This window comes from Falco biarmicus, chromosome 4 (genome assembly GCF_023638135.1).
Source record: "Falco biarmicus isolate bFalBia1 chromosome 4, bFalBia1.pri, whole genome shotgun sequence".
NCBI lineage: Eukaryota > Metazoa > Chordata > Aves > Falconiformes > Falconidae > Falco > Falco biarmicus.
In genome coordinates, this window is record NC_079291.1 from 26106332 (window position 1) to 26127700 (window position 21369).

General features: G+C 39.3%; 1 protein-coding gene across 2 annotated transcripts in view; it reads right to left on the minus strand.

Annotated features, from left to right (window-relative positions):
- The window catches only part of CNTNAP2 (contactin associated protein 2), a 1159974-nt gene that overhangs the window by 450900 nt on the left and 687705 nt on the right, over positions 1 to 21369 (minus strand). For both annotated transcript variants that reach the window (XM_056337119.1, XM_056337120.1), the window contains one exon: positions 16745 to 16916. In XM_056337119.1, the coding sequence (XP_056193094.1) occupies positions 16745 to 16916 (172 nt within the window). The remainder of the gene's footprint in view (positions 1 to 16744; positions 16917 to 21369) is intronic.

The window sequence follows — 21369 nt, forward strand, 5'->3', positions numbered from 1 at the left end:
CAAATGTATTTCTAACATCAAACAGTAGCATTATACACTTATATCAAATCAGGAACTTTACTTCTTTCAAAACGTAATTATACTGTTCAAAGACAACTACTGTGTACTTTTATGAGGCAGTACAATGCAACTACACTTTGCAGAGCACATTTCATACAAACTGCATTATGAAATGCACCACTGAGATAAATAATAGTTACACAGTCAAATAACAAACAATAGCAGAGAGAGAAAAACATTGTCATGAGAAACGGAGAAGAATATATTCTGTAAAATTTGAAAAGAGGATAGAGTCAATAAGACAGATATAAAGGCATTTCTAGGAGGTAAGAACAGTAAAAAAAAGGCTTTCAGAACAACTAAAGTAAGACTGCATAAATAATATACACGAGGTTGGTACTGTGTAAGCAGATGAAGGAGACTGAGTTACAAAGAGAAATAGTCATAATTTATTTTCTGCCATTTTCTGAATAATTGTCTTAAGGCCAGTGAAGCATTAATCACTTGGAACATGCTGAAAACCACCAATGCAATACTAAATATGAAAAATTAGGATGGCAAGTCCATGCTGTCGATACTAAATGCACAAAACAAATGTGTCATAAAAGGTTTTTTGATCAAACATTGGAGTAGTTAGCTTTTGATATTATGACTGATCTTGAGTGAAAACAAGAAGCCCCCAGAGGAAAGTGAGTATGTTTAAAGACTTGTTGCTGTTCTCAGAGGACTTGAATCAAACAACTGGATATTAATAAAATACCAAAAATTATACTTGATAGTCCCTTGAGCGATGCTTCAGATGAGTAAATTTCATACAAAGGGCACAATACCATGGAACAGAGATATCATCATAGTATTAGCACAAAATATAATTTAAAAAGGTAACTAGACCTTCAGAGAGGGTGAAGGAGAAAGGAGCATCAGTACGTTCTACGATGAACAGTGTTGAATCTGAGTCTGAGCAAGACGTAATTTTCTTCATGGAGCTAATGATTTTGAGGTCAGCTTGTGTAATAGCACTGAGTCTGTTGCTGGAGTTTAGTGAGCAACTGCAAAGGAACAGTCAGGTAGAACTAAGATGTATAGTACCGTAAAAACTGCAGAAATTGTGGTATTGAAAAGGCAGATCAATCTCTCCAGATACATAAGAGAAAAAGAACAGATACTGCCTTTCATGCTGAAGTGGAGAGAAACATGTTAGGAGTTGGATTTCTTTTTTCCTGCAGAAATCTCTGTAGCTTGGTATCCTTCCTTTAGTAGAAAAGTGGAAAGACTGGTGAAAATAATAGCTACCCTCACTAAAACTGACAGTGAATTTCCAGCTTTGATTTGCAGAAAAGGAAGTTCATAGATAGGGTCCATCAAAGACTGTCCTGTGCATGCGTACACACTGACAAGCACCATCAGCTGTAAAATGTCTATACAACTTTTGAACCTCGTAAGGTTTAGGAATTTGATCTGAAAGGTATTCAGCTTTTAATAGAAATACAGGAGGATGGGTCAGTAACATCATTATACAGGAAGCAAACATCTTAAGTGAAAAATTAGCCTTTCAAAACTGTGAGGCTGAGTAAAATGAGAATCACATTGAAGGACTTTCCTTAGAGTTATCTATCAAGTTTCATATCACTTATGAGTCAATCTCTTTATTTAGTACTAATTTCATTAACTACCTGAAAATGAACAAAGAGAAGAAAATTTTGCATAGTGTTTCAAAATGCAAGTAATTCTTCCCTTTAAATGATAACTCCCCACATAATACAATGGGAGCTATTTAATGATTTGAACTCTGAAACCCAAAAGACATTATATTTCATATAATGCACCAGTTCTTCTTAAAAAAAACCCTCCAAAACATTTCCCCTGCAATCACAGTATAGCAAGCAGTAGTTAATCTATCGATCACAGTTAAGTCAATATTTCTGAATAGCATTTCACAATGTTGCCTTAGAAATGACTGCTATGTAAATCTATATGAGAATAAGGATGGACTGATATAAATCAATCAAAAAAATCCTTCTACCGACTTGTTTGAATCACTCTTTGAACAATGATCTACAACAGCTCCTAACATTGATTATAAGAAATCCATACAGTGTCATACAGATTGATCACAACAATCACAATGTTGTGACATGAAAAATTATAAGGACCAATGAAAACTGTTGTATTCTTTCCCCTAGATTTAATCAATTCTGATTGATAGACCAACTATTAGGTGCCAAAAAAACCCCTGAAGTCATAGTAACTGCTGCCCTCTAACAAGTCTGTCTTAACAATGAAATGTATCACAATGACAGAAAAATAGAGATGTTATTGGCTAAATGCGTGGCGACAGATAAATGCAACAAATGTACATGCAACAATTATCTTTTCAAGACAAAAGTATCGGATTTTTTTTCAAGGCACAAAAGATATCTCTATAGGTCTGAAGTCTATGATACCTTAGAGAAAATGTCTCCTTTTGTTATGTCATGTCAGTTCAGTTTAAATTCTTGACCTAAGGGCCCTTGCAGGCAATTGCAAAGGCTTTCAAATCCTAGGCACAATTACAAACACGCAATGTTTTTCACGTCTAAGCACTGACTTACACTATGGATTTGAAATCTCTTCTTCCCCCCCACCCAGCAGAAAAAAAGTTGTATTTAATTGACACCGGAACACTGAGTTTCTTATTCACCAGCACTGTTTCTAAAAGGGAATGAATGAATGATTGAATTTTCTGCTGAAAAGAAACCCCCAAACTGCTGCCAATGTAAAATGCACAGGCATCATATATATGCTTTTCCTAGGAACCAGACCGTTATCGTGATAGGCTGTCTTTCTCCCTTGTCCTAAACCTAAAAACCAACAGTCCACATAGGTTTCCTTGGTTTTCCTTCTGCTTTGGCTAGTTTACACTGACACAATTTATTGAATAGATATGCCAAACGTGGAAAAAATGGGTGTGCAGGTAGTGTAGGGTACCAACTTCAGCAAAGCCCAACTCACAGCCTGCGGGCAGAAGCTGGCCTGTAAGATACTTCTGCATGGTTTCTACATTTTCCTGAGAGGACAATTTATTAGGCAGCTAACAAAGGACAACTACATAGGCAATTAATAGAGCCTGAAGAGACAGACATTTCTGTCTGGATACGTAAAGTACTCTGAGACAGAACTGGAACCTATTCGTCCCACCACAACGGAGAGGGAAAGAGGGAGCTGAGGAGCCTTGCATGCTATGCTGCTGCTTCTGCTGAAAAATTGATTACCCAGTTGGTTGTCAACACAGGTATGGCTGAAGGCCATGCTTGGACCCCCAGTGAAACAAAAAAGCACATGGGGGGAACTTCAGAGGTGCTAAACAATCACACCAGCTCTGGCTTCACTGAGAATCTTCTAATAAAGACCCTTGTTTAGAGCTTTCACTATGTACATTACTTAATATAGTTTTATTTATGATGACATTTAAAAAAATGTCTGAATTAGTCTCTCATAATAATATAATGGGCCATTTTGCTGGTTCTTCAAAATCCAGCTGGCTTAATTTTAGAGGTCTAATTCAACAGTACAAACCATAATCCTAATAAGCATGTTTTCACCATTTTTTCATTACTGTGATGTTTTATAAGTGTCTTTCACAGAACTTAATCTTCTTCACCAAAACTGTGAATTTTATTAAGCAGAAAATGGAAGAACTAAGTGCCGGTGAAAATTCTGTGGCAAACATACAAGTATAGGATTGATGTAAAACCTCTGTTTTGGGGGGGGGAAGGGCGGGGGGGGGGGGCGGGTTGGGGCGTGTGTGCGGAAATAATTACAACTACGGTGCTTTTTTTGTGATAGATATACTTCACAGCCTGAAAAGTTTTAGAAACAGTAAATTTCAAATACATTTATTCTACCATTATAAATAAGGAATTGTTTCACTAAGAATTCCTCTGAATTAACAGGGCTAGTAAAAATATTTTTTTAATTATTTTCTTTTGGATCACTCAGGTAAGACCTCTCCTTATGTGTACTTAATAATTTTTTGTATTATAACAGGAAAAATAGAACACATTTTCTGCACAGATTTTTTTTCCTTCTTCTGAAAACCAATGCTATTTGTATCTGCTAATCTAGATCTCTATTCAATATTCATTTCCTTTCGGTACTCTCCTCTTTAAAAACAGCTAATATAATCTAATCTATTGGTGGCATTTACAGGGAATGAATGAAGATCTGTTTACCAAAAACTACAGGATCGTATTAGTTCATTTAAACTATTCTTCCAGGAAGATATCAAGGATTAAGCAAGTGGCATCTGACATACATTCCTCCAAGGAATTTTATTCTTTCCAATTTCTCAGAAGAAATCTGGTTAGGTTTTAACTCAATTTCTCATCAAGAATTGCCACCTGCCTTTAATTTGATGCACAACAGAAATCTGCAGACTCACAAATACTGAAGTGCAGAATCATAATCACAAACTTTTTGTACAATAGCTTCAAATCTATTTAACAGAATGTGGAAAGGAAGGTTGACTGTACTAGAAAACAAGTTTGGAACTGGAAAGGCAGAGTTCAAATCCTTGTTCAACCTTAAAGTTTATGTGTCATCTTTGTCAACCACCATGTGATCCCAAAACTGTTTATGTGCCTACCGTGAAAGTTATACAGAAAAACACCATCTGGCTGCTTCCCCACCTAAAGTTTCCATAGGAAGCAATGGAAAAACCAAGCCTCTCTTCACTTAGCCTGCTGTCAAACCCTTCTGTGTCCACCAGCTAATCATATCGTGTGCCTAAGTATGGTGTTAATAGATGCATTCTGTTGTTGGGGAAAATACACAAGCACCGTTGGAAGCAGGGACTATACATTAAGTTCTCCCTTCATTACTACAGATGTGTATGTTCTCATTGGAGGTATTTCTAGGCCATACGTTTCTGAACTAAATCTTTTCAATACCTCTCTCAGTATTTTGGCTGTGGTTAGTCCTGCTCTTTGATGCTTAGGTTTACTTATTTATGCTGCACACAATTCAAGACCCTCACTCAACTGTGCATCCCATTCCCACAGGCAGAGCCACACAGGTTAGTGAGCATTAGTACATGTAAATCCTGTACAGAATCTAGGCCTTAGTCTTTCTCTAGCTGCATTTTCTTTAAAGGAAGATGTTGTGATAAAAAACAGAAATACTGGGATCCTCAGAAATGTTAATATTGCTGGCTACAGAAAAGCGTAAAACAGGTAAGGTGAATCTGTTCTGATCAATATGCTAGTAGTAGAAATAGATTTGATCATATTTGTTTCATTATTAGGCAGTACTCTTATTCTGCAAAAGAGCAGTAAAATCAGATTCTGGGAGAAATATGAGATTGAACATGAATAATACCTTCCTCAATGGATAGGCAGTAATTTTTTCAAAGAGTCTAATCATTAGCAAAGACTTACTACTAGCAGAAATTCAGACACAATAACATAAGCACTTCTTTTTGAGAAAAGGAAGCTGAGAGATACAGAGACAATATTAAGTCTAAAGCATGTAACTAGGTATTATTAGCAGTATTGCTATTGATTTCCAGTGATTTCATAGTTAATCACATTTTTTCCAAGCTTTAAAGAGCAACCTATAACTATTACAAGACTACTTCTACCCTATTAGACTTATAACTCAATTTCTTTAGACTCTCACCCATATGAATATTCTGTGTGAGTTTAATATACTAGTTTTAAAGTTCTAATGACTCCTGAAAAAGAAAGGAAGAATGTAAATCCAGCAGGAACTCTACAGCAAACCAATTTCTGCTAAAAGTCAAATCCCATCCACAAATAGCTAACAGTCCTTATTTGTAGCAGTGTTATGTACAAGACAAACTACTTATTATGGAGAATTTATTGCTTGCCTGTATGACCAAGAGATGGACCTAATGTTTTACTAAGACAGGTTTTTGGTCAAAATCATTACTATAGCAAGCTATTGCCAGATTATGAAATGGGCTTTCTGTGGTTTTAACAACACCTCTTTGTAACAGATCCAGTGGAAATTCTAGTAATCCATCAGGATTGGCTGTCCTCCAGTTTTAGATGCATATACTTCTAATTAACTGGTTGAATTTACTCACAGCTTGATACCTGATTACAAATTCAGAGCTGCAGTCTTAAAACTGGTCATAATCATAGTTGTACTGCACACCAAGAAATGTCTACAACTGTTTTTCTTCTAGTTTCTGAAAAATATTTAAAGCCTATGTGATAACTACTTGCTATAACATTACATCATATCTACCAAGTATTATTAGCATGCCTATTAATTATAGCATATAATCAAATAAAAAGGGATACAGAGACAGTTTATTTGTTTGGATTCTGATTATCCATTTTCTTTTAACAGGGGTGAAAACAGCAGAATGAATAATATTAATATTAGAGATACTCATATTTAAAAAACATAAATGCAAGTGAGAGGATGATGCAATTTTAGTCTTATTTGAAGGCTAAAAGTGATAGTAGGGACATGAAATGTTCTTGAAACAACGTCATGATTTTTTGCACTGGTTAAAATTTCAGTAAACTTTAAAATTGATATGACAAACCATTTTTGGTTTTTTTGGGAATCATCCTATAGTGATCACTTCATTAAGAATAGCACTGTTCATTCAGGAGAAAGTATTTTAATCACATAAAATTTTAATTTTATTTTAATCACATAAAAATAAGCAATCTGCATACATACTATCTTTTTCAGTTATGAACTGATGAAAAGCACTAAGTGAAGAACAACTTGAGACAGTCATCAAAGCCGTTTGGCTTCAAAACTCAGCTGAGTAACCAGAGAGTTATTGTTTCAACAATGTTATTACAGGATCAGGTCAATATTTAGCATCTAGTCTTGTGAGAGTTGAAATTTCATGTCTAAGACCAAGCTTTGTAGATATCTGCTAAGTGCTCACATCTTCCCAACAGGAGGGTAAGTATAAAACAATAATGAAGCAAGAATGTAATATAAGCTGCACATTCAAGCAAGTCCCCTGAGTAAACTAATACATCTAATTAAAAACAAGCAATGAATTTCCACATAAAGCTTTTGGTCATGACATTCATAAACTATAAATTACTCCATTTGACTAACCTGTTCCTATATCAGTGATGTGGCAGCAGATAGCAAAAAAGCTGAGATTCTGCCAAAACAGCTTGTAACATCTAAATAAGATTTTAAAAGTTTGCCACTTGACAAATTTTCTTCCAATTATTGCCCTACTAATCTTGTCAGATTAGTAAATGTAGATAGATGTGTGCCTCTAAAGTATCAATCCCTCCTCTAGAATGCACTGAACATGAAAATCCATAATGTGGAGCTTCCAGCATGTTCCTGAGCAACACACTGACTCACAGCCATGCTGGCTAAAGCAGGTCATCAGATTTGACAATGCAAGGGTGGAAAAATAAAGTTTTCCCAGCCATATCTAAGGGTCACTCACACAGGAGTTGTTAGGAATAAAGAAGAGTAAGAGGGTTTGATCGTCAGTCAATCTCATATGCCTCTGAATCAACTGCACAGTCTCCCATGTCGGCTCAGGGATTACAGTTACCTGTGATGAGCACAGAATGGGAATGTGCGATCATGCACTTCTTCCAGGCATGATAATTCATCCGGGGAAGAACTGTTCAGCTCTTGACTATACTGCTGAAGTTATTCAGACACAAAGGAAAGGAACTACATTGTTTGGGATTTTTACATTAATAAAAGAATCCATGAAAAACAATCTTCTAGCAGGCATTTGGTAATTACTTTGCACAACTGATGCAATATGTGCAGAAAGCTGCCAGACTACTTCTATTTGGCAAAAGAATCTCAACATCCTGATGCAAGTTCAATGGGTTAAGACAGGCCCCTTGGAACGTGTCCAAGCATGGATCTGATAGATCAGCAGGCAGAGGAAGGCTAGAGATGCGTTCCCTTTCCAGGAGTGCCCTCTGTGCAGAGGGCTTTTAGGAAAAAGTCTAAGTATCAAGGATTCTAAATTACATGGAATTTAGAAGCTGAAATCTATGTTTAGAGTTAAAATTGAAAATTAATAGGTACCCCATGCATTTTAAGGCCAAGCTTTCCTTTTTGCAAAGTACTCCGCAAGGCAAATTCATGCACAAATAGCACATCCAGACATAATACACTGTGGCTGTTCTAATGGCGATCCCATGTGGTGGGGGATCACAGAATGGGAATGCAATCCTGTAAACTGAAGACCACCATTCCAAAAAGAATATTAAGGTGTGTGAATGCATCCCAAGAAGGGCAACAGAGCTGGGAAAGGGGCTGGACAGCATGGCCTCTCAGGCATGTTTGAGGACCGTAGGTTTGTCTAGTTTGGAGAGAAGGCAGCTGTGGGGTGACCTCGGTGATCTCTACAGCTGCCTGAGGAAGGGACATGGAGAAGGAGGTGCTGAGCTGTTCCCCCTGGTACGCAGTGCCAGGATGCCTGGGAATGGCTCAAAGCTGTGTCTGTCAAGAGAGGGCTGGATTTGACGTTAGAAAAAAATTTTTACAAAGAGGGTGGTCAGACCCTGGACCAGTCTTCCTGGCCAGATGGACATTACCCCATGCCTTTCAGTGATTAAGAAGCATTTGGATAATGCCCTTAAGACCATACTTTCCATCGAGTCAGCCCTGAAGTCATCAGGCAGTTCAATGAGATGGCTGTTGTAGGTACCTTACAACACAACTAGTCTACTCCCATTCCATTCCTTGCTCTCACCATGAGTTGAATAACAGTAAGACTGTTATTTGCCTGAAAAGCCAGGGATTTCTTGGCTCCATAAACACTTTTAAGGGCACAAATCTGAAAGGTTACAAGTAGGAACAGGATTTTATTCTTCTGATTCTGATACAGAGCCAATGCTCACAAGCACTGAGACAACGCACATGTGTAGCCAGGAGCAGGCTGGTGCATCCCTCAGTTCAGCTGGAAAACCCATCCCTTGCAGCCTGGCATGGGAAAGGCACAGAGCCACAGAGAGGAGCAGCAGGGACACAGGCCAAGCAGTGCCTGCTTGCTGAAGAGTGAGAGCTTCATGAATGAGCCCCAGGACCGACCACGCACAAAAGAGGAAAAAGGTGGTGATCTGAGGTGCCATGGGGTATTTTAAAAAGTATGGCCCATATCGATGAAAAGCACACTTTTTTCATTTGCATATGAGCTCTGCTGCTGTTCTTCTTGGCCAGGGATGCATGGAAAGCGCTCTCATGCCTGCCCTGCGCTTGCCTTGCACATGGGGAGAGCCGGAAAGTGGCAGCTCCTGATGGGGCAGCGAGCCTGGAGCCCGGCCAAGCGGAGGCTGTTTGGCACCAGGCAGAAGCCCAGGGCAAAGGGAGCCGAGGGCAGAGCAGAGCTGGCTCCTGCCAAGGCTTGCGATGGGCAAGAGAGCCAGAGCGCCAGGGCACGGGGGTGCCTCGGGGGTGCGAGGGCAGCGGGCAAGAACCTGGCCGAAAGGGCCCCGAGGAGCCCTGGCCAGGGGCTGTGCTCAGTGCTACCGAGGAAAAGCAGCAACCCGCGGGGGCCACGCTGGGGGCCCCCTGGGAGCCTCGAAAGCTTCCTCCCCCCGCATGCGGGGCACGAGGCCACCTTCGTGGGGCACCAGCAGCAGGCACCTGGCCAGAATGGCCCAAAGGAGCCCTGGCCAGGGGCCCTGCTGGGTGCTGCAGAGGCAGGCAAAAAACCCCGGGCAGGGACACTTGCTCGCCCACCGCGGGGGAAAAAAAGCCTTCCTCCCCCCAGCTGCGGGGCACGAGAGGCCACCTTCGTGGGGCACCAGCAGCAGGCGGTGACCTGGCCCGAGGGACCGCAGGAGCCCTGACAAGTGGTCGCGCTCAGTGCTGCAGAGGAAGGCAAAAAACCCCCGGGGGCCAGTGCCAATGTGCCCCGGGGGAAAATTCCTTCCTGACCCCAGGCAGCGCTGGCGAGATCGGCTGTTCCCTGAGCACGTGAGCGGGACCGGCCTCCTCGTCCCACGGGCCGGGCACGCCTCCCGGGAGATGCCCCAGCCCTCTTCTCCCTCAGCCCGGAGCCACCTCAGGGGCTTCCAAGAGTGACCAAACACCCCTGGCCTGATCGACCTGGGGGGACAAGAATCCTTCCTGTGCCTGGCAGGGCACCAGTGGGTGCTCCAAAGCTCTGGGACCCCTGGCAATATCTCTGCATCCCATAACTCACGGCCACTGCCCCCGGCTTCATGAGGAACAAGGATGGTGAGCTCTGCAGCGCTCCTCAAGAAGGCATTCCCTTGGTGTTGCCATGGCTGTCCAGCTGAGAAGGATTTCCAGACCTCAGATGAGCTTTGAATGTGGCCCTGCTAGCAGCCTCGTCCAGGCTCCAGCCTTCCTCCCTCAGCCCCCAGGGAATCCCACCGGCCCCTCCAGGCCTTCCTCTCGGGTGTCTTCAGGCTGGTGCCAGGCCAGTTCTGGAGGATGCTCCTTTTATACTCCCCCGGGGCACTGTGACTGCTGCGTTGCCGTGTGTCTGCGCTGTGAAACAGGGTTGACACTGGGGTGACAGGGTCTCCAGGCACCACCCCATACCCTGCCCAGTACCCCTGGGAGGAAGGTCTTTGAGTGCCAGTACTGAGGCAGCCCCTGTGCCCAGCAGGCCCGGGGCGCTGTCCCTGCCCTTGGTGGCCATGCACGGGGCACAGCTGCTGGGCGTCCCTGATGCCTTCTCTGCCTCTGGGCTCCCAACGACAGACCCTGGGCTGTTCCTCCTCTCTCGGGCCGTGGTAGGGACCATCCCTGCAGCCTAGCCAGCACCCCTGTTGGCTGTCAGATTGTCCAGGCTCTGTTTTACATACTACTGCCCCTCAGAAATATACCTAAATGTTTACTATCTTAGCTTTTATGTTAGCAAGAACAAGTATATAATATGAAGAAATAATCCACTTGCTTTAGAAAATTATTTCAGTGGCATACATTTTTCATAATAGAAAGATGGATTAATATTTAATGGTGTTAAAATGAAAGAAGATTCCCCCCCCCCCTCCCCCCCTTTTCAGAGTTTATCTAGGATTAAATAGAAGATAACAAATAAGGATTTTGGAGATTTTAAAATGTTTACACATACAGATATAGGATGATATGTAACCCACAAAGTGACTTTAAAGAGTTTTAGAAGTATGCCCACCACCATCTCAAAAAAATCAGTATGTCAAAAGCATAAAAATAAAATAGTGTTCAAATCATCTGGATTTGAAACTATCCTAACTTGCTTAGACAGCTACTGATTACACTATTTAGTTCTTTAACAATCTGGGTCATTGGTCCTACTGTTTCACACAGGGAACTTCACATGTTTTCTGCCTTCTGTCCATTCAGTCCTACTCCATCCCTTGGTGCTGTTTTTTTGTGTGGAAACTTCCATGATCTAATCAGCATCATCTTCATTTTTTGTGTTGCTGTCTTGGGGAGCTCACTTCTAAACTAATGACAGCAGGAATGTCCAGCCAGTTTCTTGTGTATATCAAAGTGATGCATAGACTTCTTCAGTCAAGCAACTATTTTTATATCAGTATCTTATCTCTAAAACAACTTATATTTTAGTTCTCATTGGACTCATTCTCTGTTAAGTTTTGCAAATTATCCAAATTTTTCCAGCTGCATGCAAGGGAGAATGTATATGAACACAATGGAAAACCCAATTAATTCAATTTGTTAGTGTGTCTCCTTTTTTCCTGCCTCCTTTTCCCCTATTTTTACAGTGTTTTCCTCTTTATTTTTTTTATTCTTTTAAAAAGTGAGAGAATAGGCATTTTTTTCATAGTTAAAAAATAAATAAATAAATATGAGAGGGCCAGCAGAGGGAGAGCACACATGTAGGAAGTGGCTTCCAGCCATACGGCCAGGAGCGTCTGCAGGTTGAAGTCATGGTATGGTTTCAGCTCTTCCCCAGTCCTATTTTACTTCCTTTTTGTGAATTTGTCTTGGGAACAACTCAACTGTAAAGCAGGTTTTTCCTTCCAGTCTGGATATTAGTATATCTTATGCTTCTTATGAGCGTACTACAGGATGATGTCTTATTCCTCACTGTCTGCCTCACCACTGAACTGGCAGAGGAAGGGAGAGAACAGAGAGGAAGGCCAGAAGCCTGAAGTTCATGCAAAGAGCCAGAAGTGAAGAATTGTAAGACTACTTGCAATGATGATTTTAAATTCCAAAGAAATTCTGTCTTGCTGCCAGTTACATTATGGCCATTTTCATGCACCGATATGCTTACTGTGTTTTGTTATTTAAATGATTTATTTCAAATTTTGATTGGCGATCACATAGTCTAGAGCGTGTGGCTGTGTGGGATTAAAGCTGAATGCTGGCTGTCATACAGAGTGTACCACCACAGCAGGTAAGCGATAATCACCCAGAAATGTTCTGCTGCACATATCTGATTACTTACATGAATCCTTTAATGTGAAATTATTATCAAAAATTGGCATCTAATTCATCTCACTGTATTACAAAGGCAATCACACAATTTACACATTCATAAAACACTAGAAGCAGCTAAATTAAAATTCTTGGTACTGCGTTTTTTCCCCCACTTCTGTCATTTCACCTTTTATGATACACAGAGATTTTCATTGAAATTGGCATATGTTCTGCCTAATCTGCAATGACAGATTGGACACTAGATTTTGGAACAATTTTAGTATCTTCTTATTGTGATTTTGTGATTAAAATCCATAATTCTAGCCACAATAACGTCAGACAAGCTTCAGAATTCTCTGACACTGCTGGGATAAATTAGTTGTAATAATTCCTTTTGAATGTCCCATGCTAAAATCCTAAAGTACAACTGTATCATCTGGACTGTAACAACGTTAGTTTGTTAATGATAAGTTAAAGGAGGTGTAGAGAGACCTGTGCTGTCACAAGCAGTACAGCATGTTGATCACTGTGACAACAATGCAACTTCCATTGCTAATAATATTAAAGTTAATTAAGATACAGAAAAAGGGATTATTATTTTTTCTCAGTAGCATTTTAACTGCCTGTAATTGATATAAACATATCTGCATGGAATTACATGCATTTACACTATTTTGCCACTGGTAAAAAGAGAACGTTCCTTAGCTTTGCTGTTCCCTTTTAATAAGATCTCATCTTGTAGTCTTTGCAATAGCAAAATGTTCATGTGAGGAGAGGAAGACTGAAAGTAAGAAGACACTGATTCAACACCTTTGTCTCTCAAGTACAAGTGCAATACTCTAGCATGACCATTCTTCTAATGTCTTAAAAAATACCGGAACCAAAACTCAGAAACCCTTTCCATATGGGGCAGTTGTTTATCCTGGCAGAGCCTGGGACTTTGGAAGCAGTTACCTCCAGGCAAGTGCAACATGAGAACTCACCACCCTCAGTATCTTTCGTAATGTTCTCATAGAGAGAACTGTCCTTTCCTTGCTATCCACTCTGGCTAATGATGAAAAATGCCACTACTTACAACTTCACATTTTTTCCTCCCAACCAAATGGCTGAAGTCTGCAGTAAGAATAATTCAATGTGACAGCTTATCTTTTTGCCCAGTGGGGGTCTTCACTGAAGTGTGACTATGAAAGCAATTTCCGTGTTGATGATGACCAAAGCCTTTATGAATCAGAGCCAAACAAGATAAAAAAAAAGCAGGAGGATCCCGGTATCATGGCCACAAGTACCTTCCCATTTCAAAGGAAATGAAATTAAGCTAACATATATCACATATTGGATCCTTTAAAAGAAAGCCACATAAAAATGTTAAATATAGTGGCATATTGTAACAGAAGTGCTTGTAAACTCTTATTTGCAGATGTTAGTAAGACAGCCATGAAAATCCAGTCAGATCAAAAGCTTGTTATTATTACTTCTTAGTCAAAGGATTTGTTTTAAAGTGCAAACTAGAAAGAAATAAACTTGATCATGGGAAAACAACGAACTAGATTACACCTCAATCCTTAATCCTTAAAAAAAACAAAGCCAACTCTAAGAAAATTATTTGGACACTATTCTAATGCCTTATCATTATACAATTGTTACTCTGCTTGCAACAAAATCTTCCAGTGCTTAGAAAGCATAGATGTAAGACATATAGGTTTAATTTATATAATGAGGATATCAGAGTCCATGGTGGCAGAAGAGAGAAACAGAGTGAGAATATGTTTATTATCTAAAGAAACATACATACATAAACATATATAAACCACCGTTGTTTATAGTTCTATATCTATGAACTATATCAGATAAATCTAATATAAAATAAATATTAAAGATATAAAGCATAATAATATTTTAATATAGTAATAGGCATTTAATATAATATGGCATATGGAATTATGATGTATGAAATATGTGAATATATATTATCATATGTTATAAAAATAAATACCTTATAAAGAGTAACATCTATAAGACATTCACTTCAAAAGTAAGCCGCCTGACATACAGGAAGCTTTAAATCCCATTTTTCAAAATTGCACTGTAAAGCTCCAATTCTAATTAACTTAGATTGTCAGTTAATTGTAATTACATTGTAATACATTGTGAAAGCCTAATTCTGATTAACTTCACTATGATGATGGAATTATTTCTAATCGACACTGACATAAGTGGGATCAATACAAACTGTCAGATAAGCTTAGATTTATCCACTGGGGAAAAAGCAGAGACTTAATTAGATGTATCTTCACATCCTTTCTTCCAAGGCAGTTTACATTTCTGAAAACAAATATTCAAAATAAAACTAAGCAATTCAATGTACCAACTGCGAACCACAGGAAGTCTAATTTCAGTTGTATGTGAGGAGACAGAGCGAACAAACTTCTTCCCTATGACAGCAGCTCTTCACTGCCTCTTTCCACTATGACTTCAGCCCTCTACAGGTCCATGAGAAGCTGCAATCTAAAGGAGCCTGACATGCCAGAACAACTCACTAGTACGCCACAAAGCATCCTCCTTCACACTGACATTATTGATGATGATGATGATTATCATCATCATCATCATTATTACCTTGATTTATTATAATAGTATATTTTTACATATATATTCCTATATGTAAGTATACTGGGTCTGGCTGGGATAAAGTTACTGAGTTAATCTTCACAGCAGCCTGTATGGTGCTGTGCCCCTCAGTGCTGGCTAAAGCGGTGTCGGTAACACACCACTGCTTCGGCTGCTGCTGACCAGGGCTTGCACAGTGTGAAGGCTTTCTCTCCACACCCTCCCCCACAAAGGCCAGGGGGATGGGGGTGGGCAAGAGGTTAGAAGGGGACACAGCTGGGACAGCTGACCCAAACTGATCATAGGAGTATCCCACACTACACAACGTCACACTCAGCAGTAAAAACTCAGGGAATGGAGGAGGAAGGGAGGATGTTTAGGGTTATGGAGTTTCTTTTCCCAAACAGCCATTATATGTGCTGAGGCCCTGTTTCTCAAGAAGCAGCTGGACATCTCCCTGCTGATCTAAGTACTGAACAAATGCTTCTTTTTGCTTTACTTGTGTATGCAGGTTTTGCTTCTCTTATTAAATGGACATCTTAATCCACAAATCTTTTTGCCTTCCTTCTATTTTTCTCCCTATCTCCTGGGACAGGGGATTGAGTCAAAGGTTGGGTGGGTGTCTGGCTGCTGGCCATGATGAACCCACCACAACTTATTTACTGAAATCTGATGTTTACATTTGAGGAAGGGAAAGCATTTTGCAAGACCATAGCAGAATGCCATATTTCATTTTTTCACAGTAGCATTTCTCTCATTGAGATTCCTTTAACTTAAAGTAGGAAATTAAAAGTACATTAATTTCTTTACCATAACAATTCAGATATTTTCTGACGATATCCAGAGTCACTCAGCCAGTGGAATCTCCTTCCTTGGAGATACTCAAACTTGACTGGTCCTTGGCCCTGAACAACTTGACATAGCTTTGAAGTTGGACCTGCATTGAGCAGTGCTTGGACCACAAGAATCCCTGTGACTATTTGCTACCTGGATTATTCTGGGGTTCTAGGTTCTTGTAATCTATGCTTCTTTCAAAGCAGAATTAAAAAAAAAGCCATTTTCAGCTTTCCAGCAGACTTGCAATGGATTTAATATGTAGGTAATTCTCATGATGAGCCAAATTGCCTGCATTCAGGAGTTGGGCTACTTGCTCTTTCCTTCTCTCTCCTAGTGTTTTCTTTTTTACTGACAAAGAAGAAACACTTAATAAGGAGCAACTGATATTAACACAGATAAGTGGTTGAAAAGGTAGGGCTTTTCAGCAAAAGCAAAAGCCTACCATAATTCTGAATTACTCAGTTTGGAAAAAAACAAAAAACACCATGACTTAAGCATTATTTTAATAAAGTTTGAGCATTTATTACATGCACAGTTGTGCATACATGTGGACCTATTTCAGTTCTCTGAAGAATTCAGCGAAGCCAGAAGGCACTGAAGCCAGGAAGCAGACCTTCCACTTGCAAAAAGATCCCCATAAGTCATGTAAGAAATAGAGAAAATCTGTGACTTTTTGTGAGAGTTCCCTCTATTCAAAGCAGCTGTACTATTGACCTGTGAGCTGAATTTGACCTACAAGAGCTTTTCACCTTCTCCTCTGCACAATCTACAACTTAAAGGCATCACCACTATCATCTAAGTATAGTTCCCACTGCTAAAAAGGTAGGACTGCTGTGACACAACCACTGACAGTATCAGAACAACCTTTTCTCTCTAACTGTATAATTTCAGAATATGCAGGACATAGAGTATCAGAGATGACTCAACAACTTACCTGTCAATAATGGCACACATGTCAATGGTGACATTGGCGAAGCTTCCCAGCTGGCCTTGCTCCACTGCGTGCAAATCCACCAGCTGATCATCCACGTGAATAAACTGCATGCATCCTTGAAATGAATGCTGAAACAGCGAGTGATCGGAGTCATTCATCTGTATAGGAAACCCTGCAGAGCAGCAGAATAAAGCACATTATTAACTTCATATATGATTACTCAAGCCAGTATTTTTTTCATAGGAAAAGACATGTTTTCTAGCTTGCGGAAGAAAAAAGGCAAGGTGGGAAGGAAATATTGTACAGTTATTAGATTACATTGCAGTGTTATTGATTTAAGTCATTGGTAACTACTGCAAGAATTTATACAGTACAGCTGATAAGTCTGTCAATAATTTTTGTCTACAGGATGGAAGTCTGCTGCCTTTCTCCTCCCCCAGCCCTCTATTCATGTTTCTCATTACTTCTCTCTTCATACAAACATTAAGGGAATAGAAAAGGGAATAATCTCCTTGGCTATATTTTAGGAATCACATTCCCATTTCTCAGGTTTTTTCTGAGAAAAAATTATTCCATGTATTCCATGAAAGTGAATTTCCAGTTCAGCATTCACTAGAAATAGGCTTCCTGAGCAATGAATATGTGTACTGCAAACTTTCTGTAAACTTAAAACCAGCCCTAAAATCTAATGTCCTGGCCCACTTCTGAGGAATCTGAGGACATTCTGTAGTATTTTTATTTTTGCTCTGAATACATTCATTTCCCTGTCTTTCTGAAGGCAGTTTAAAAGAGATGAGAATGAATTAGTGTCTTGAGTCAGGCTAAAACGCAGGGAGACAGAGGATGTTTGCATGTAATTGTTTAACTGAATGCCCTTTAGAAGTGAATGTGTCAATTTACTTGCGAAAAATATCCTCTATAAGACAGCGGAGAGCCTCATTCAGTACTTGTAAATCTTTAACAATGAACTCCCTGGAAAAGCTTCAAGAAAATAATTTAGACAGAATCTGTTTGAGAGCAGGGAGAGGGACGGACTAACAACAGTTTATTGGCAAAGCATGTAAAAAGTCTGAAAAATGCATAATGGTTTTATAGATTTCAGCTAGGAAGATGAGTAACCATGCAGCTCTTGGCTGACAAGGGTAAAAAAATCACACACGTTTGTTTTGGTACCTAAAACAGATTATATAGCTCCTATTCCTTCTCTCAATTTCCTACCCAATTTGCCAGTCCTCAATGCCTTACTACCTTCTTCACTAGTGGAGACAGGAGAATAACACATTATCAAATTGATATAATTTGAACAGCAGCAGAAAAAAGGAACAAAAGTAATTTTAAATTCTTTCCTGAATACAGTTTATCTTGTGCCACAGAAATAGCTGGATTGGCTAAAAGAGAGGGCAATGAGTAAAGGGCAGAAACAAGCAGCTGGGGCTTGAGGGCAGATGCTGCTTAATGTGGCACTTGTTTCTAAAAAAAACCCAGATACACATAAGCCTTCCCCAAAATATAATTAAAAGCCATTTTAACTGAAAGGCTTTGCCAGAACACTCATATGACCCGTAAGATTTTTGAAAAATTTCTAAAAATCTTGCCTATCAGTGAACCTTAGTGCTAGTAGCTCCTAAATTTCCTTGACTCACTTCAGTAAGCACTCACTTCAGAGTTCACCAGTGGCACCGCAGAATTAATCAAGGATGTTATAGTAATTAAGCAGTGACCATGCTAAAAGTTAGCTCTGACAGGTATTTGAAGAAACTGGGCAAAAACGTGTCCTGAGGTCATATCACCTTTAAAACAAAATTGTGACATTATCACAGGGAGTCATAAACTGCTATGAGAAAGATAAATAACCCTCTCACACTAATAAACATCAGATGGAGAAGGAAAACCTCCTAATTACCTAACTAGTGCATAGTAATTTCATCATACCAACTGCCCCCCACCAAACTTGTGTTAATCCTAGACTGTGGGAACTGTTATTTCGGTAGGCACAGGATTTATATTCTTTTCCCAGCATGTGCAATGGCTAGTGACTTCTCTGAGGAAAAGAGGACAGGGCTTTCAGAAACCTGCCTGCTGTGTTTTTTAACTTGTTCTTTCCAGTGACTGATCAAACTGATTAATCTGAGGCTTCACAGACAACAGTACAGAGAGACAGAAAGTGCAAGTTACTTCTCTGTTGTTTGGTGGATGCAAGCACAACATTTACATGTTCCTGTTAGGTGCTTCCTCCAATTACATTTAAATAGCTCACTCTTTCAGTATAATTGTCCTTTTTTCAAACTGTCACTGAAACTACCCTATAACTCTCCTCAGACAGAACCCCAAACTAACACCAAGCATATGGTCATTCAGAACTTCGGTGCATTGGCAGAGCTGTGCAGGAAACCTGTGTATCATCTTCCAGTTCAAAGCACTTCCACAATTCTTTTAAGTATTAAATTCGAGGTTACCAACACTGAGGTAAACTCTTAGTAACACTCATGTAAACCCAGCAAAGCCAAGGATATTATATGGATATATCTGAATATAATGAAAGATTATCCACCATCCTTCAAGCACTAACTGAAAAATAAGATCAAAACCTAGAGCCACAATTCACATCAAAACCAGTATGAACCAAATCAGTACTAAGCCATGTGTGATTAGATTCAGCAATATATTCTAACAATTACTACCAAAATTTGATAGCATTTGAGAACCAACCACAGAGGCATTTCGATATTTGATTCTCAACTTCCCTACATCAGAAGTATAATTTCTTGACATACAATATATTAGCACACAGGTAGCCTCTGGGACACATTCTGTACTTTGCTACTGATTGAACGTGCACACAGGAAAGTAGCAGCTATGTGTCTCAGCCTGGGCAGAGAGCCCAGGTCCCTGGGTCTACTGGCTGGGGTAGGATGGAGTCCTGGGCTGGAGGGGGCAGCTGCTCCTAACCTAACTAAAAAATCAAGCTTTCCTCTTTTACGAAAGAGAGTGGTGTACACTAGGCATTAGTCATCCTGGGGGGACGGCTGGGTGTCAAGGCATTTTAGTCACGCTATATTAGAACAGGCAGTTATGCAAAGAGAGAATTTCCACAAACAATTCACTATCCACAGGGATGGAAGAATGGTGGTTTTTCCAAACCGTGTACTTCTCACAAACCAGCCTTCTCGAACAGCAATTTTTTTCTGCTTTAAAATTCTTGCCATGGCTTAGGCAATTTTTTCAGAATGTAGTAATAAGCATACTGTAATGTAAAAAATTTAGCACCTGGAAAAATAACTAGATAAGCCTCGTATAGAACACCTACATTGGTTTTGAACGATCAGGTATACAGTCTCATGCCTATTAATTTGGGTGTATGTAATGCCTCTGTAATTTTGGTGGGACCTGGACATTACAGACAATTCCAGTCATCTTGGGTAAAGCTTCTGCCTCAAACACAAACCTCAAAATGACCTAGTACCTTGCGGCTGTTGTTTCAGTGCACAACAACCATGCTTTCCTGTTCCAGATTTCCCCTATTGAGACGTGATTCACTTCCTCATCCTTCCTACGGTGAATGAAATTTTAATTAAATGAAGTTCTATAAGCAAGGCTGATGGTCATGTTGTCACTAGAAAGGCTAAATAATGAAATGAACAATTTGGACAGCACTGTACTGATCTTCTTGCTGACAAGAAAATATGTACATGTTCAAAATGCACATAAAATGCAGTTTGGACAGTTTAAAACAATGTTCATGCTTATGATTATAAATGGACTTTAATGTCAGGTAGACTACCTTATGTTGTGATTCTACATTTTTCTGACAGTTTCCATGAAAAATCTGAATCTTATGATTTTATTTTTCATGTTTTAAACCCTTAAAGAGATGGATTAGCCTGCAAAGGTCAGACATGGATTCATCCCGAATTTTCCCAAGTTCAAGGAAATTTGTTTCCAGGAGTTCATTCTGACCTACCAAACATAGAACAGCCAAAATTCTAGATTCAGCTCCTGATTTTAATTCAAACTTGGAAGAAAAATTAGAAAATCTATCCTTTTGATTCATGCTTTTTTCTATGTTAGAAGTCACTTTAATATAAAATATATATTTTTAAAACTGTAATAAGTATAATAAAATAGCTATAAAATAAATACAGTATTTCTTCTCCACTGTAAAGCTCTATTATTCCTCACTTCTAATCACTTGGGTATGGTTCTGTCAAAAACATTATAATAAAGGAAGTTGAACAAAGAATACATTCAGGTTCATGGTATAATAACAAAAGAGCAGACAGTCAGAGTATGTCGTTACACATCGGATGCATTACTTGTTTCTGCGATCTGACCTAGGAATGAAATATCATACTAGGTTCTGAACATACAATTAGAGTTTATTTTGTATCCCTATGTGAAAGACTCAAGTTTTCTTTGAAACATAATATAAATTTATTGTAAGAAGAAATTTTTTCTCTCCACAGCTTTTGAGAACAGCTCATCATTATAATTTTATTTTTTACTTTTATTTGTAAATTAATAATGGGCTGATGTTTGTGTACAGATGGTACTTGGTATTTTACATCTTTAAAAAAAAAAGTACACCTCATTAAAAAAAAAGAAAAAAGTAACTATTATTTTAGATA